The sequence below is a fragment of the Myzus persicae genome, unplaced genomic scaffold (genome assembly GCF_001856785.1).
Source record: "Myzus persicae strain clone G006 unplaced genomic scaffold, MPER_G0061.0, whole genome shotgun sequence".
Classification (NCBI taxonomy): domain Eukaryota; kingdom Metazoa; phylum Arthropoda; class Insecta; order Hemiptera; family Aphididae; genus Myzus; species Myzus persicae.
In genome coordinates, this window is record NW_019103730.1 from 229,374 (window position 1) to 246,751 (window position 17,378).

The window sequence follows — 17,378 nt, forward strand, 5'->3', positions numbered from 1 at the left end:
AGGTAGGTATTAAAAAAATTGACAATTTTATTAACTGATTTCTATAGTTACTAAAACAGAACCTCCAAAAATTGATAAATATACCTCGGTGTATCAACAAAATAACTTTACAGGAAAAATTCTCAGGACTAATGGAATTGTCGGATTTTGATAACAATTATTTTTTATCTGAAAGATGAAGGATTATTACAGACCACATTGAACCTCCATTTTTAATTAAATTTTAAATTACCTATAGAAATAATTTGTGAAGAAAGACAATTGTCTTATTTTTAAAGACATTAGACATATTATAAAGTTTAAGATTTAAATATTGAAAAACGAAGTTCAATGCAGCCTGTAGAATATTATCCTTTATTGGTCAAAAAAATAAATTGGTGAATTTTACCAGTTTGTTATGTGAGTCTACAGACGATTTAAGATAGTAACTTAAATCGTGATTCTACTGGACAGGATCATTATTTCTATAGTATAAGGAATAAGTATACTCGTTGATAAGACTGATCATATTTTTTAAAGGGCAATGTATAATTTTTATACGTAACCAACAATTTCACTATGATTATTCTTGTAGTACTAGTGTATTTGTATAATGTATGGACAAGATTACATTGTCACCGCCCACCGGCCACCGGGCCTTTATTACCTATCGACATTTTAAATAATTATTACAGTTTCTGACATAGGCGGCGGTCTCCGGTGGATAACAAAACATGACATTTCCAACTTGTACTCGGTGATCTCATAAAGCATCGTAGATTAATTATGAGTTACTCTATTACATTATGTATGGACATGTTGAATATAATTAGAAATTACTAAAAATAAAAGCCAACAACATTTTATTTCTTTAGTAACTGTTACAGTGAGCCACCCAACTACCGTCTCATCCTGTACCATGCTCCTTTTCCTTTATTATTTTAATTATCAACAAGGCATTTGTTTTGATCACGAACTACTACATATGTAGTAGTTCGTGGTTTTGATAAATGATATTCGGTCATTTGTCACCAGGACGGTAGTTGAACATTTAAAATTATACATAAGGTTTTGGTAATGGACCGTCTTTCATGGTTATAAGATTATATAAGATTTTCATTCCAATGTACTGAAAAATATTATTGATCTAATTTTAGGCAAAAGTTGAAAAATTGTATAATATCATGATAAATTTAATTTATCATGTATAATATTGTTATTTATTATCTCAAAATCACGAACTAAGATATATCAACTTAGTGTCTTAGTTGGTGCTCAAAATCTTCAGTTACCATTTTTTTTTATCTTGTATATTTTACACACTGTAATTTTACATTACTGTGAGGGTGGCAACACTTGATCGGTTTGGTTGATCTCATTGGCTATCCGCCATGACGTCCTTAACATCGTTCTATTCCATATCCATATAATGGATATTCGTACTTCTATGCCCCACTGTACTAATGACCGTTAAATTTTTTTGTTTCGAATGTCGGGCAAACAGCTACTGGTAGACTGCTGTTGTGTTTTAAACTGTTGACTAATGACTATTCATAATTTATTTCGTGTTTGGTGCACATTCTTGTAATTTTCGAGGTCTATACTTTTGTATTAACTGTTTTGTGTTTAGTGCTTACATTTAATTAGTGTGTTCCTCAAATCAATCGTTTTTACGTAAGTATTGTTATATAGTACCAACGTTAAACGATAACAAATATTTCCTATATAGAAACAAAATATCAACCTATTAATTCTAATTCTGTTGAAATAATATTATGAAAAAATGTTATATTGTTTAAAAATATAAATAAGGGTTGGTTGTGGCTAGGTAAATACTACAAAAAAAAAAATATTTAAACTTATGATTACCATTATATTGTGATAAAATATGAATAATTTTTGATTTATTTTAAAGATTTTTGTATTGAACATTAGTTATTACAGTATCACACTGTCAGTACCTTAGGGCGGCCGCGGCTAACTCAAAAACTGTTGATTTTGAGTTACACAATATACATAATATGATAAATTAGTATGGTAAAAATAAAATTAATATAATGTTTATTTTATCAAACCTATGAGTAAAATTGGATATCTTATTTTAACCACATTTAATAGTATAGCAATAACAAAAACAGATAAATTATTTCTGTGTTCGGTATAGCAATTATTTTGAGTTCTTACAGTGACATTGCACTGTGCGCCTAAAGATACTTGTATTTATTTATGTATAATAAACGGGTATTAAACCCTTTAGCAATTAGAATTATTATAAGTACACTTCAGCTTATCTTATAACAGAATTTGAATTTAACAAAGAAGTAAAAATTATTAGTACCAATGGTAATAGTTAACAGCTAAATAAAGAATTCATATATAGTTCAGTAAAAATCATTAATGAACAATAAATGGTTACAAAAAAAATAAGAATAGAATAAATAAATATTGTTGTGGCCTATTAGTGTCTTACTTATTTTTAATAAGTGCAGGAAAATACCATTACGTTAAATGAATTCCCAATAAATTAAATAAATATTGTTATTGCAGGAAAGATATTTTTAAATACTACTTTGTTGCTTGATATAAAAATCTATGATATTTACCAAGGAATTTATAGACCCATAATTTTTGTATAATAATCATAGAGTATATTTTAATGCAAATGAACCAGGAATAATATAATATTAATGTCAATATTGTTGCCTAAATGAGAAAAAAATATAGAAACTGATATTAGAGTAGTAATGCTATTACCTAATAGATACTTAAATTTTTGATACACGAAGCTATGATAAATATAATCCATTTTACCCTCATCACCACTGTTTTATTCAAATTTGGTTCCAAATGTTATTCAATAAATCCCGAAGTAGGTATATCATGATTTTAATGAATAGAGATTGATAAATCTTCAATCAAAAACAGTATAAGCCATTAAAAAATAATACACACTGCTTCTGCTGAAACAAGTAACCTACCTACAAAAAAGGTTTAAAAAAAAAATGAATTTAACTATTCTTGGATAATTTTATTTTTGTCTAAACCTTCTTGGGGTCAGTAAAAAAAGTAGAATGTAAAGTATTATACACTAAGAGGTAAACGTAAAAGATTCCATTAATTTTCTGATTACTTGAAAAAATAAATGATTTAAAACAGAAATTTTTATGCTAAATCGATTTTATTGTTAAGTATTAAAACATATTTATTCATGTACAAACTTTGGAATACTTCATTAAATTATGGTACATTTTTAATTGATAAATATTGTTCAATAAAATAATAATAAAAACACTCCAACTATCATGTTTTTAGACTGAAAAAGAAAAAATGAATGATTCAAAAGATCATCCTACTGATCACCATTCAACTGGTTCTTATGTTGAACCAAGAGTTCCAAGTATTACTGGGTTTGGGCAGCGAAAAATTAATGGCAAACCTAAGAAAGTACTGGATTATTCTTTGGAAAAATGTAATGAGCATTCTGGAATTCCAAAAATTGATGTTTGCTTACGCTTGAAACCCCGAATAAATAGTGTTCCTACTGGGGTAAGTTAATTAAAATAATGATAATTATTTATAAGTAGGTACTAATGAATTTTATTCTAGCTTGATACATTAACAATATTGAGTGATAATATTGTTGCTTGCAACAATGGAAATGCAAGAGATGATGTTACTGAGTAAGATTTTTTTCTGGCTTAATATTCCTATTGTATTCTAACAAAAAAATTTTTTTTCAAGGTATACATTTTCTAGTGTATTTGGTCCAAATGTTGATCAAAAGAAATTTTTTGACACCTGGGTATACGATAAAGTATTAAGATTTTTAAATGGAAACAATGAATTATTATTTGCATATGGCACGACAAATGCAGGAAAAACATATACAATTCACGGTAGTTAATGAAAATTCCAATTTGTGTATTATTATTTTTAAAACAATACTCAATGTATTTAATTATTTTAAATTATTAGGAAATATAAATGATCCTGGTATGATTCCTAGAACTTTACTACTTGTCTTCAATTCATTAAATAAAAAGTTAATGTCACAATGTAAGTACAAACCTGATAAAGTTATTGCAGCCCATATTTTGGATGAAAAGTTAATGGAATCTGAAGAGGATATTAGAAATAATATTTTAAACAATTGGTCTAATGAGAAAACCCAAGTAATTATTACACAATTAATGTATGTGTTATTTATTTTTATGGTTTCTAATTTCTTAATTATTTAAGGATGATTTTAAGTCTCAAGTGGATGAATGCCAAACTATACATAGCATTGATCAACTTACTAATCATAGTATTATTAAAATGTTTGATTATTTGAAAAATGATGAAATAGCGTCTTTGGATCATGGCAATGTCTCCTACACAGTTTGGGTTTCATATTCTGAAATTTACAATGAATCTATCTATGATCTATTGATAACATACTCAGCTAACCAAAAACGAGCACCTCTCAAACTATCACTTGACCAAAATAAGAATGTATATGTGAAAAGTAAGTTAGTTATCCATTTTTAAATTATTATGGTTTATTTAAATATTTAACATACATATACTCATTGAATTTCAAAATATTCTATATTCAGGATTATTTTTTGTCAACCGTTTTTAAGAGAACCCTATACCCGCATTTGTCGTCTTACAAGAGGGTAACAAGTCAAATTTTATGTTCAGCAGATCACGTTTAGCTCAGTTAGCTTAAAAATTAGAGTGAATTGACCTGTTATTAAAATTATTTGTAAAATTATTACCGAGGGCTTCTCATAGGCTTTTTATTATATATTAATTTTAAAGAGAGTTGTTAGTATTTTAAGTTGTACAAACAATTTACAATTTTTAAATACTAATACCTCTTTAAAATTAATATATAATGAAATGCCTATGAGAAGCCCTCCGTAATAATCTTACCATTAATTTTAATAAGAGGTAAAATTCACTCTAATTTTTAAGCTAACTTAGCTAAACTTGATCTGCTAAACGTAAAATTTTATATGTTACGCTCTTGCAAGATGGAGACAACACTTGTGGGTATAGCGTCCTCTTAATATTTAATTATAATAATCGCATAACCCATAATTATCAAGTTAATACTCATTTCTTACGAGTACAACTTCATGGCATGTAAAAATCACTGTACAATTTGTGTTAACATAATTTATATTATTAATTTTAAAAAATATAATAATATAAATTTAATTTAATTTATATCAATTCTTAATGAATTAAGAAAAAAGTGGGTTGCAAACCCATTAAATTCTTATATATTATAAATTATGTATTTAAAATCATTTTAAAATGAAATGTGCCTTAAGATGTATGATTGCTTAATTATTATATTAATAATGTACTTAATATAATATATTTGAACCTTTTTTTAGATCTCACTCATGTATTTGTCCAGTCTGCCGAAGAAGCATATAAAGTAATGTCTTTTGGAAGAAACAATTTAAGAATTGCAAGCAACAATTTAAATAAATCTTCAAGCCGGTCACATTGCATTTTTACATTAAAATTAATGAGAGTAGAAAACATTGAAAATCCTACGACAGCTGTCATTAGCAGGTTTAATTTTGTTTATAATTTATATATACCATATAAATGCTTATATCTTTAACTTTTCGTTTTCAGCATTTCATTTTGCGATTTGGCAGGTTCTGAACGACTTAAAAAAACTATGAACATTGGTGATCGTCTCACTGAATCTAAAAATATTAATACTTCTTTATTAGTTTTAAACAAATGTTTCTCCGTATTACGGTAAATAGATATTGAATAAGATAAATACAGTTTTAATTTATAATTTAAAAATTTATATAATACTCTTTTAGTGAAAATCAAAAAAAGGGAGAAAATCATTTGGTTCCATACAGAGAGTCCAAATTAACTCAGATGTTTCAAACTGCTTTAACTGGAAATAATAGAACTGGTATATCAATGGCAGTGAATGTAGATATGTCTCCAAATCTATTTGAGGAAACAAAGCAAGTCTTATTCATGTCTGCTATAGTGCGCGCGATCACTAAAACAAAATCAAAACCTATTTCAAAACCAAGGCCAAGTTTTGCGGTATGGGCTGAAAATAACAGAAAAAGCACAAGACAGGCAACCTCCAAACAAAGTATTTATATATTTTCATTATGAAATGTTGTTTACATGCCACATCAATACTAATATTTGCTTATGGCTATTAGGTCCAATAGTTGAAGATGAGAATAGCATAAATAACTCAAAATGTGAAAGAAAATCAGTGGTAATTTTAAAATCAATGAAGTTTATTGTAAATATTTTAATATGCTACTTTTATATTAGATTTCTATTGAAGAGTTTGATGCAAGATTCAAAGAAAAAGAAGCAACACTTCGAAAAGAATTACTCCAACAGTTCCATACAATTTTAAATAATAATAATGCATTCCACAAGTAAAACCTCGTCCATTTTTATATATTATAATAAAAAAAGTCAATTAAAATTATGCACTTTGTTTTCAGTAAACAAAAAGAAACTATGATAAAAAACAAAACAGAAATGTATGAGAACAAAATTAAACGAATAAGGGCATATTATTGTGAAGAAATTCGTGAGAGAGATGAAAAATTAGCAGTAAGTTGTTTAGCTTATTAATGAATTCGCCCATGTTATTTCATATGATCTATTTTAGCTTCATTCAAACCCCAACCTCACAAATACTTATGAGAGCAATAAAAATAAAAGTGAAATGGAAAATTATGAATTCAGAATTGGAGAACTTGAAATTCAAAAAGAAGAATTACTTACAGAAATTAATGTAAAATGTACAAACTTCTATCAAAATAACCATTTTTTGTAATTCATATTTTATTTTTATAGGCTTTGAAAAATGTACATGATTTGAGACAACAAGATATTGATGATAAGAATCGTGAAATTGAAGTATTAACTTTGTAAAAATGTTGTTATTATATCTATTAATTATTGTAATATTTTTAATTGAATTTAGAACTATAAAGTCATGTTGGATGAGGCAAATACTGAATATGAACAAATGGAAGCTGACTTAAATGAAATGAATAATAAATTTGATTTACTATATCAAGAAGTAGAAGACAAGGTACAGTGTCTTCTTTATTATTTGCTATACATACATTTAAAGTATGAAAATCGTTTTTAGAAACAAACTACTTATATGGCTTAAACAAATTTTAAAACCTAACCTAGGTTTTTTCAACAATATTTCTTCAATGTCTTGAACTTTTTTTCTGAAATTTTGATAATATTAATTAATTTTTAATTTATGGGTATTTGGGTTACCGGAAAACACCAACCGATTTTAATGCCAAAAATCTTGTTTAATATATTTAATAACAATTTGTCTACTAGTCTTAAAGCTATCATTGAAGAAGGCTACTTATTAGAGTTATAGTTGTTCGCTAAAGTGCTGATGTTTTCTAATAAAAAAGCTGTTTTACAATTTATTTTAGGGAAGTTAGAGATTCTAACAGTTTAAACATCTAATTATGTACTTGTGACCTGGCACATATCCTGATACTATGCAACTAAACTTTTAGAATATATGAATACAATTCATTTCTTATCGAGATTATATCAATAAAATATTATGTTAGAAAACAAAATTGTGTCGCCAGACACATAACGTACAGTTCTGTAAGTCACAATATAATTGTGTAAAACAAATAGTTAATAAAAAAATTATACCGATGAGTAGTAAATCCAATTTATAGTTATCTGCTTAATATTTTTCTTTTAAAAATCAGTAGTCTTTGTGTTATGATTTCTATAATGTCTACACTTCACACATCCGTGCATTGCCACTGAATGGATAATAGTGCGATACAGTTGTATCTTGTTGTTTTTTTAATATCGTTCTGGACTTTAACAACTTATTTAGTCTGTAGTAACATTTATTACTGAATTGCAATCTTTTATTTTAATTATTTCATCTATTTTTTGTGTCAATATTTATGCCAAGTATTTTATCCCTCTGAAACTTGTACTGCCCAACTTCTAAAAGTGGGTGAACATGATCCTCGACCTCTCCTCTGCATGATCATGTCATGTACTCAGTTTTTTCAGCATTTATTTCTAAAACTACTCTTTTGGCTGTATGTAAATTTATAGTAATTTAGTATTAATAATAATAATAGAGTAAAACAACATTCAAACTATATGTTCATACTCTTCATATTATATTTAATATAAAAATATAAATTAACAAGTAATTATTATCTTATAGAATTTAGAAATCGAACGACTAACTGGTTCATTAGAGGCAAAAGACAATTATATTACAGAAATGGAATTACTCCAAGAAGAACGTGTATCTGAAATGGTAAGATTTTTTTTTCTTATAGTTGCCGTAATAGTGAATAAGCTTAGTTATAGTAATAATTTAAAGATGATAAAAATCAATTATGTATGCAACCATATAAGAAATTTAAACATAAAATGTTTTTAGACAGAACAAAATATTTTAAAGTACATGGATGAAAAAATTGAGACAATTGTTGGCTTGGAAAATACAATAACGAAACTGAAAGCAAAGAATAAAAAATGTAACGAAGAGAAGTCTAATATGGCAAAGCAATATCAAACTTTAAAACAAATGGTAATACAGACCTTATTTTACCTGTGCTAGTGATTAATTTATGTTTTTTAATTTTAGTTAAAAGAACAGTCAAATACAAGTAGTACTAATGAGTCTCTTCTGCTTTCAAAGTTAACAGGTTAATATAATATTAATCATTATTTATGCGTAATTTTAATTTTTTTTTTTTTTACAGATAAAGAATCAGAGATTGCAAAGCTCCAAGAACGAATTCAAAAATTAGAAAATGAATTAAAGTAATAAAATATTTACCAATGAAACAAGCATATTTTGTTTTAATAACATTTACTTTAATTATAGGGATTATGATAATAGATTTAATGAACTTCAGACCACATTTGATAATTTAAAAGCGGCAAATACTAAACCAGCAACTAAAAGTATAGCTGTAGTAACAAATTTAAGCAATGTCCAATTAGTAAGTCAATATTGTAAATTAACTTCTTAAATTTATTGTATATTAATTATATATTTATAATAGCCTTTACAAATGGTTGAAGTATTAGAAGAAAAAGAAAATGTGGTAAGATAATTACTATTTATATAAGTTTCATGTTATTAATCATAAAATATAATATACTTAATTAATTTTTGTTTAGCTTTCAAAATCAGAACGCAAACCACAAAGATGTAAAAATAAGACTCCGTTAACAAATATCAAGTAAACTACAATAATAATTACCTCTATAAGAATTTATTTATTTTTCCTTTGTATCTATTATATGACGGATAACAGGTTATAAAAGCAGTGGTGACATTAGACCTCACAAAGTACACATTTGCCTATATTTATATTTACTTAATGTTCTCACAACATTTATTTTCTCTCAGACTCTCTTGTTACTATAGATTAAACATTTACTCTCACCTTACAACATATTTTTATGATGATTGAGTTATCTCAAAATTAAATCTCTTATTACAAAAATTATTGGGATGAAAATATTTAGCCAAAAAATAATAACTTAAACAAGTATATTAGCAGAACCGTATCTAAGCCGACTGGTATTTTGACAGAACCTTACTATTATTATCGTTTAGCCAAACCATAGTTTAGGTAACAATATTGTGACCAACTTGAGGTATTGTTGCATTGCAAACTAAGGGATGTTTTTGTTTTTCTTTGTCCGAGCGCAGCGAGCGAATGACCACTCGGGCATCACTAAATAATTTACTGTTTTAAATATTGGTGTCATTGCTGGATCACTGGTTTTAAGTATAATATTTATAACTGTGGTTAAAACTATTGTAATATTATTATTCAGATGAAATATTTTTTGACTGATTAATATTTCAAATATTTTTTAGGAGTTCTTACTTAATACTTTCATTCATAAATTTTCAGATATTGTGTAGATCGCCAAATTATTGATATGACATCGATTTTATTATTTTGCTTGATTATTCATCTTAAATAAAACGCACCTTTCATTTTTGAATTGTAACACTACATATGATAATAACTCATATTAAATCTTAAACATTTCACTGTTATAAAGAAAAAAATGCACGAAACAAGTTTCTTTTCTCTTATAACAGAATTGAGTAATTTATGTCTTGTAATCTTTGTTGATTGATCTTGTAATTGCTATTGTTTGTATTAATTTGATCATACAGCATCAAAGACCTGGTCTTCTTAACACAAGTAACGTTATATATTTTAATAACATTTGTAAAATATTATCTAAATTTGTCCAAATGCGACCAAATATATTATGAATTATCTTAAAAAATATAGTATGACAGCTCATTTCGAATCATTTTTGTGTACAATATTTTATCACTGAATAAAAATTTAACACTTTCATTACAGTGACCTACTCGATATCTGCATAGCATGTTACTCAGTATTTTTTTACAATGATTTGAATAATTTTTATGTTTTTTTTAGATTTGCAGGTTTTTAGAAGTTAAAAGCATGTATTTTACCTATTTTTAGTGCATTCTATTAGGCTCATACTCGGTTTTTATGTACCATCTATAACACCATATGAAGTATAACAAATTACATTTCTATGTCCTGGCAAAATCCCTTTTATTAACATGTACATTTACATAACAACTTTTCTTTTATGGTCGCTTAGCCATAGTTATAGATGATACTGACTGTATTTTGACTGTCTAATGTTTGTTGATTATTAGTATTAAATTGTATTCTTCAGTTTCTTTAAATTTAGAATTCTCTACCGACATATGTATTTCAATACAACTACATCACATTTTGAAACATAAATCATCTATGTTTATTATTTAGTTATTTAAAAAAAGTATGTTTTGATTTAGCTTTTAAAAAGCTCTTAAGTTTAATAGAAATAGTTTTTATTTTTTAAGCATTAACTAAAACTGGTGTTTTTTTTTTGTTCCAGAAAAACAAAAAATTGGAAAACAGGTAATAATGGATAATTTATGTGTGGTAGACCATTGTGTGCTCATTAGTATAGGATACATAAATTATTGTATATCACTAAAATGATAATAATGCCAATTTACTACTTACGAGTACCCCCCCCCCCTACACCACTATATGTGTTGTTTTCATCCTACATGTATATCACATGTGTAATATTGGTAAATTGATTATAGTTAAATTTAAATCTAAAATCTGGGTTCATTATTTTTTTAATGGTTTTTGTAGAAAAATTAAATTTTTCGTAAGTTTTGAGAATGTTAGGTATTGCAATAAAAAAAATTGGCAAAAACTTAAAATATCATCCTACACAATTACAAACATAAATAATGTTGTAGTTTAATGTTTGAAAGTATTATGACAATCAGTGGACTCTTACAATAAAATCTATTCTGCTGAATGCACATTTGTTTTATGAAAAGAACATGTGTCCTCTTAACGTAAACTTCATTGATTAATGACAGGAAACAATACATACATTTCAGTAAATCTGTAAAAATGCTGCCAACTAAAAAAATTTTGTTTCCTATTTTTTAAACATGACAACGTTAAATTTTTTTTTCTTTTTTAAATTTTCTTAACTTCCTATTTTAAATACAGAAACTCCCGATAGCTGTGAAAAGAAGATGGACGAAGCAATAGCGAACATTCCAATCAGTACACGGAAGCGCAAGTTGTTTGATAGCAAAGCTCCATTAATTGACAGTAGTAATATACCTTCTGTAAGAACAAAACATTTTTCATAATACTTTTGAATTTTATGAGATTAAAATAACTTTATTTGTTAACAGGATAATTCCATGAATTCAGTACTTTCTCCTGCTCGGGCACTGTATCAAATATCAAAATTGCGTATTAAAAAATAATGTCTAAATTATAAATGTATATATTATATTCCTACTGATTTCATAATTATTTTAATTGTACAATGAGATGTTTTTTTTGTTAATTTATCCTAATTATTCAAATCATAACTATAAATATTAAAAATGTTTTTTTTTTTTTTTATATTTTTGTTGCTACAACATAAATTTTACCTAATTAATACGATATAAATATGCAAGTGTTGGTTTACTTGCATAATATGAAAATGAATGTCTAATGTGTATTTAATATTTTTTTTTTTTAATTTTAGTTAAAAGTATTAGATTGAATATAATTAATTTGCATTTTATACACTATGCTTATTGTTTGTTTAATATTTTATTTATTATCAACAATACTGGCTGAGCTTAATTATATACTTAAGTTACATTTTTTAGAAATTTTAAGTGAATTAATATTACACAACGAGAATGTTAATTTTTGTGTAATTTAGTAGTGACAGATTCAAAGCGGGAAAGTGAAAATCCATATTTTATTGCTCCTAAATAGAATTAAGTACGTAGCTAGTGGGTGTGTTGTAAGCTCAATGATAGTAGTATACTACAACTATTTACCATACAAATTATCTGCAAAACAACAAACCAAATTGATTGTTTGTGAAATCATAGATGAAAGATTTATACAAGTGATAATTAGTACAAAGTAAAACAAATCATTACATATTTTAATGTTATACAAATTAAACTTATTTCGACAACCTGGGGTCAAACTCAAATCAAGAAAATGAATTCCATACTTTTTAAAGTTCATAATTATTAATTAGTATTAATTAATAATAGTGAATAATCTGTTTTCATTATTCATCAACAGTAAATAATTCAATATAGGGATCAATGAATATTCATGAAAGTCATCAGTGGTCACTAGTGATAGTTAAGCAAATGTCTTGTAATATTAAGTTTGTAATTTTATTGAACTTGTAGAAAACGTTTAAGATATAGCTGATTATAATTAATTCACATCAAGTATAAACACATTTGTATAAGTTAAACAAATGTGACAACAATTTACTTATTTACTGTTTGGCACTGATTGGTCAGTTTTCTTTAATTTTTCCAATAGTGACAGTGCGGGAGTTTTCATCACTGAAGTTGTGGCAAACGGTTTTTTTTTTATGCATTGTTTAAAATTAAATAAATTTCCAAAAGGTACATGTTGAATGATTGGAAATTTTCCCAGGACCTGAAATAATAGTAATTTATGAATGGTTACACATTCAGATGAAAGTTAAACGATAAAAATATGTATTGTAATATTATTACCTCTTTTTTATACATTTTTATTAGACCTTCGTTGATTTTATTCCAACTTTGAACACCGCTAATATTCCAAAGTTGGTTAGAATGTTCATGAAACAATCCTTTTTTTACTTGCATTATGAAATCAATGCATCCGAGGAACATATACTTTGATTTGAACTGTTGTACACATTTTTCGTCAACAAACAAATTTGGATTAAAATCTGGGTTTTCTAAAAATAATAATCAATTTAGTTTTTAAAATCTTAAATAGAATTACAATAATTAAGTTTGTGTTACCGATTAGTTGTGCACTACCCCAAACAAAAGGTACAAACTGGTAGTCATCTAAACTCCAAGCACCGTGGCTTCCAGCTGGTTCCATTTGATACCTGAGTTGAAGTCTACGAACTATTTCTAAATATCTGAAAACAGGAGTCGTAGACAATTCAACAATTAACTATATCTACATAAAGTATGAAAATAATTAACTAACCTTGAAAACAGTACATTGACTGTAGCTTTACTGTCACTTTGTTTCAATATGTCTACTTTGTATAGGCCACACAAGAACATACAAAATGACATTTCATGTCCAGTGCCATAATCGATACGAGTTGGATTACCAAAGCTGTCAACAATATAAGCGGTTAGCTCAATAATGTTTTGTTGGTCAACTGATGACAGTTCCTTTGACAATATTTCGGGTAATCTCTGAAAATAAATTTTAAAATAAATTATTACCAATAAATACAATTTTTAAATCAATCATTATTATCTAACCATTTTTAATAAATTGTAAAATGTAGAAAAAGCTTTATTTCCAAACCTACAGCTCTCTTTCAATGGTTCCACTTCCGTAATCCAATCATCAATTGTGTTTAATACACTTAATAACTGTGAAACCTCATTTGACAACGTCAAAGTTTTGTTCAATGGTATGGCATACACAGACTTGTTCATGGCTATTATGAATCCAACATAATCCTAAAAAAGAGACAATGCACATGTTGTTATAATCATTATATAGGTAACCCCCTGTTAGTAAATTAGTTCATTAATAAGTAAATTAACGTTGTCCTCAGATTTGAAAAATCAAACTCAACATTACATTTTGTAATATGTCCAACATTGAGAAGATATATAGTAAAGCTTACAAGACTAGTAATCTATAATATGTAATTTCTGCGCTGAAATAGTACATAATATTACCTATATATATATATATATGTATATTGTATATATGACTTGAATATTATTAATTTCTCACAGAAATTGAAAGTAATCAATGTAAATTAACTAAATACAATCATAGTTTCTGGGCCACTGCACGAGTTTTCTCAGTGGGGCACAGACGCACAGTATTCATTGTATGAAATTTAAATAAATAAATAAACAAGTAAATATATATTACATAATAATTTTGAGGGCACACAAGTTGATTATGTAATAGTACCTATTTAGGCAGATCTTGACTAGACAGACCCTACGAACAATCATGTGGAAAGAGTCAATAATATCATACACGCAGACAAACATCCAACATCTTTGAAGATTTGCGTTAAGTTTAATCTCGACGAGTAAACTAATACTCTCTTGAACTTACGTCGTATGCTTCTGACAATTCCCATGCATCCATATCGCCTTCGTTCTTAACTCTTGTCTTGAACTCCTCCATACTGTCGCCCTTAATTTGAGACGAAATTCACGTTCGGAGAGGATTGTCGTAATCGCGTACCTCTTGTAGTCGAGTTGCAAGGCCGTTTGTTTAGCGAGCTATTCAAAACGTCTTCTTTTACACTGTCCACTGCAGAAAGTCGTAGAAATTCAAATTCAACGAAACAACGAAATCGACAACATCGTGATACCTCGTAATAATAATTAAGTTAACTAAACTCTATGTTTATTTGGTAATTCAATACACTAAATAATAACAATATAATAAGTAATGCCTAAATAGTTTAGAATTAAATAGTCATTTACTATCTAGATAGGTACCTACCTACAGCGCTGGTTTAAGGTTTTGGCCTTTGTTATTACTACTAAAATATTATTATTTTATTGCAGATAAGGAAACTTGATAATACCACGGAATAATACGGATTGTGATAATATCATTGATAATAAAGATATATCTATGGATAAAACCTTAGATCATATACAATGGAATGGATGTGTAGTATAATACTAATTACTAGTATGTTATGACTCCATCCATTGTATATGATCTAAGGATAAAACGGACAAAATAAGATATCTTAAAGAATGGAATTATCTTTTCTATGGTGCACTGCTGCAGCCTGCTCCCTTTGCTCATGAGTTGCAGTCTAACTAGTAACTACACCATATACTGACACAGGTTCAATGCCTTTGCTTTTTGCCCTGGAGCGGCTCCGGAATTTGGTTGGTAGGGGGGGCTAAATCATTATTTTCAGAAAACTTTCGATACTATATTATATATTTATTTTTTTTGTAACAATATACAATTTCTTACAAATTTGTTCTTTGGGGTAGCGGCAGTGTGGCACCTAGAGCCCTTATCTGGAGCCTCCCCTGCTTTTGCCTTAAGTAGTTAAGTATAAGGCTTAGATCATGTCTACGAGCATATGGTGTATGACTTGAGGTAGTGAGGTACTATAACCTATAAACACTATAAGGCTATGAACATTGAACGTTGAATATAGTCGTATAGATTCTATCTATACTCAAATATTTAATGGTACCTATAAGGTAGATTTGTCTTGGGAGTAGGAGTGAAGTGTGTTACAACAATACATTTTGAAAACTTGAGTTGGCATGATTTTTTAATAATTTTTATAATGGTAACATTTTTTGTATGACGCTCTTTCGATTTGTTGTACAGTAATAAATCATATAGCCAGGGGCGCAATTTCAATGAAAGAAGTGGGGGTGCTGAAGCCCCTTCGTTTTTTTTCACATTACCTTACATAAAATTTTGTGTCTATTTTCCTCCAATATTTTAACCAGTGTTGTAGTATTACGTTCCGTATTATAAAGATAAAGTATTAGACATAAGGCTATAAGATCGCAATTTGCGCTTATCGGTTGATGATTACATTCTGGTATTGACTATATCTATATCAGCTATCGACTAAAGACTAAACCTAATAAAGATACGTACATATTATAACGCATATACGTATATACTTATAAATGTTTTTTTTTTTTTATTGGATAAAATAGAATATTTACAATCTGTAATATTTATATACATACAATAAGTAAATTTGATAATATAATAAAGGAACAACATGAATGGCGTGAGGAGGGAGGCCCACCAGTGTGGATACCCTCAAACTTGGGGGAGAGAGTTTTTTTTTTTTTGATTAGTGCAGTTCGGGATTCAGGAGATTGCGACACCAGAGTCTTATTAGTCGACGTGGGGAGTTATTAGGCATGAAGTCACTGGCCAAGTTGGAAATCAATGGATTTGTGTGGTTAGCTGTTTTGGTGTGTACATTTTTGTAGTAGTTTTTGGCTGTTTTAGAGACTGTTTCAATTTTAAGATCCTTATGAAGTGAGAAGTTTGAGACGTACTATGGTGCAGATGTTATTAGGTGAAGGGAAATAGACTGGAAGGCTTGTATATAAGTAATAAGTACCTTCCCAAATACGGATGCCGTAGGCCCAGATAGGTTTTAGCATTGATTTGTTTATTAGTAATTTATTGTCAATAGAGAGTTTGGACTTGAGGTTAGGCCGTAAAAGGTGAAGTTTGGTTTTAAGAGTCTTTCTTTTAATTTTGATGTGTGGGCCCCAAGTTAGACGCTTATTTAAAATTAGACCTAAGTATTTGGTTTGAGTTGTGGTTTGGATTGGATTGTTTTGAAAATAGATTGTAGGAAGAACAGCTTTTCTTAAATTAAAAGGAATGTGAAAGGATTTGTCTGTATTGATTTTTATTCTCCATTTGATGGACCATTTTGAAATATTATCAAGATGAATTTGGAGGTTTTGATATGCTGTTGTGGAATCGGAATGGGATGAGAGGATTGCCGTGTCGTCGGCGTAAGTGGCTATCAGTGTGTTTTCGGAGTTGGGAATGTCAGGTGTGTAAATTTTGTAGAGGTCTGATGATAAATCACTTTCTTAAGGTACTCCTGCTAAGATTTGGAATTGTGATGAGAGGGCGTCTCCTTTTGCGGACAAAAAATGAGCAGTTTTGTAGATATGATTTGGTCAACAAGTTAAGTGGAGTCGGGAGGAACATTTTTAGTTTAAAGAGTAATCCGGT

General features: G+C 27.9%; 2 protein-coding genes across 4 annotated transcripts; one reads left to right on the forward strand and one right to left on the reverse strand.

The window, feature by feature from the left end:
- Positions 1 to 1,424: 1,424 nt before the first annotated feature.
- Positions 1,425 to 11,931, forward strand: LOC111035151 (kinesin-like protein KIF20A). 2 transcript variants are annotated; one of them, XM_022316672.1, is made up of 25 exons: positions 1,425 to 1,653; positions 3,292 to 3,525; positions 3,586 to 3,659; positions 3,721 to 3,875; positions 3,955 to 4,151; positions 4,219 to 4,486; positions 5,370 to 5,553; positions 5,620 to 5,748; positions 5,820 to 6,109; positions 6,183 to 6,241; positions 6,301 to 6,410; positions 6,480 to 6,591; positions 6,650 to 6,775; positions 6,838 to 6,900; positions 6,968 to 7,078; positions 8,222 to 8,317; positions 8,444 to 8,593; positions 8,651 to 8,711; positions 8,769 to 8,829; positions 8,894 to 9,011; positions 9,075 to 9,116; positions 9,193 to 9,254; positions 10,960 to 10,982; positions 11,601 to 11,722; positions 11,792 to 11,931. In XM_022316672.1, the coding sequence occupies exons 2-25, from the start codon at positions 3,307 to 3,309 to the stop codon at positions 11,864 to 11,866; spliced, it is 2,907 nt and encodes a 968-aa protein (XP_022172364.1). In that variant the 5' UTR covers positions 1,425 to 1,653; positions 3,292 to 3,306; the 3' UTR covers positions 11,867 to 11,931. The 2 variants fall into 2 exon arrangements, 1 of the variants encoding a protein (XP_022172364.1); XR_002604621.1 differs by lacking the exon at positions 1,425 to 1,653 and adding an exon at positions 10,501 to 10,502 and having other exon boundaries at positions 3,307 to 3,525; positions 11,792 to 11,908.
- An 838-nt stretch (positions 11,932 to 12,769) lies between these two features.
- Positions 12,770 to 15,249, reverse strand: LOC111035166 (serine/threonine-protein phosphatase 2A activator-like). 2 transcript variants are annotated; one of them, XM_022316690.1, is made up of 7 exons: positions 15,126 to 15,249; positions 14,730 to 14,930; positions 13,907 to 14,110; positions 13,620 to 13,837; positions 13,424 to 13,548; positions 13,148 to 13,356; positions 12,770 to 13,067 (listed from the first exon to the last, which is right to left on the reverse strand). In XM_022316690.1, the coding sequence occupies exons 2-7, from the start codon at positions 14,799 to 14,801 to the stop codon at positions 12,897 to 12,899; spliced, it is 999 nt and encodes a 332-aa protein (XP_022172382.1). In that variant the 5' UTR covers positions 14,802 to 14,930; positions 15,126 to 15,249; the 3' UTR covers positions 12,770 to 12,896. The 2 variants fall into 2 exon arrangements, with proteins under 2 accessions (XP_022172382.1, XP_022172381.1); XM_022316689.1 differs by having other exon boundaries at positions 14,730 to 15,179.
- Positions 15,250 to 17,378: the final 2,129 nt, after the last annotated feature.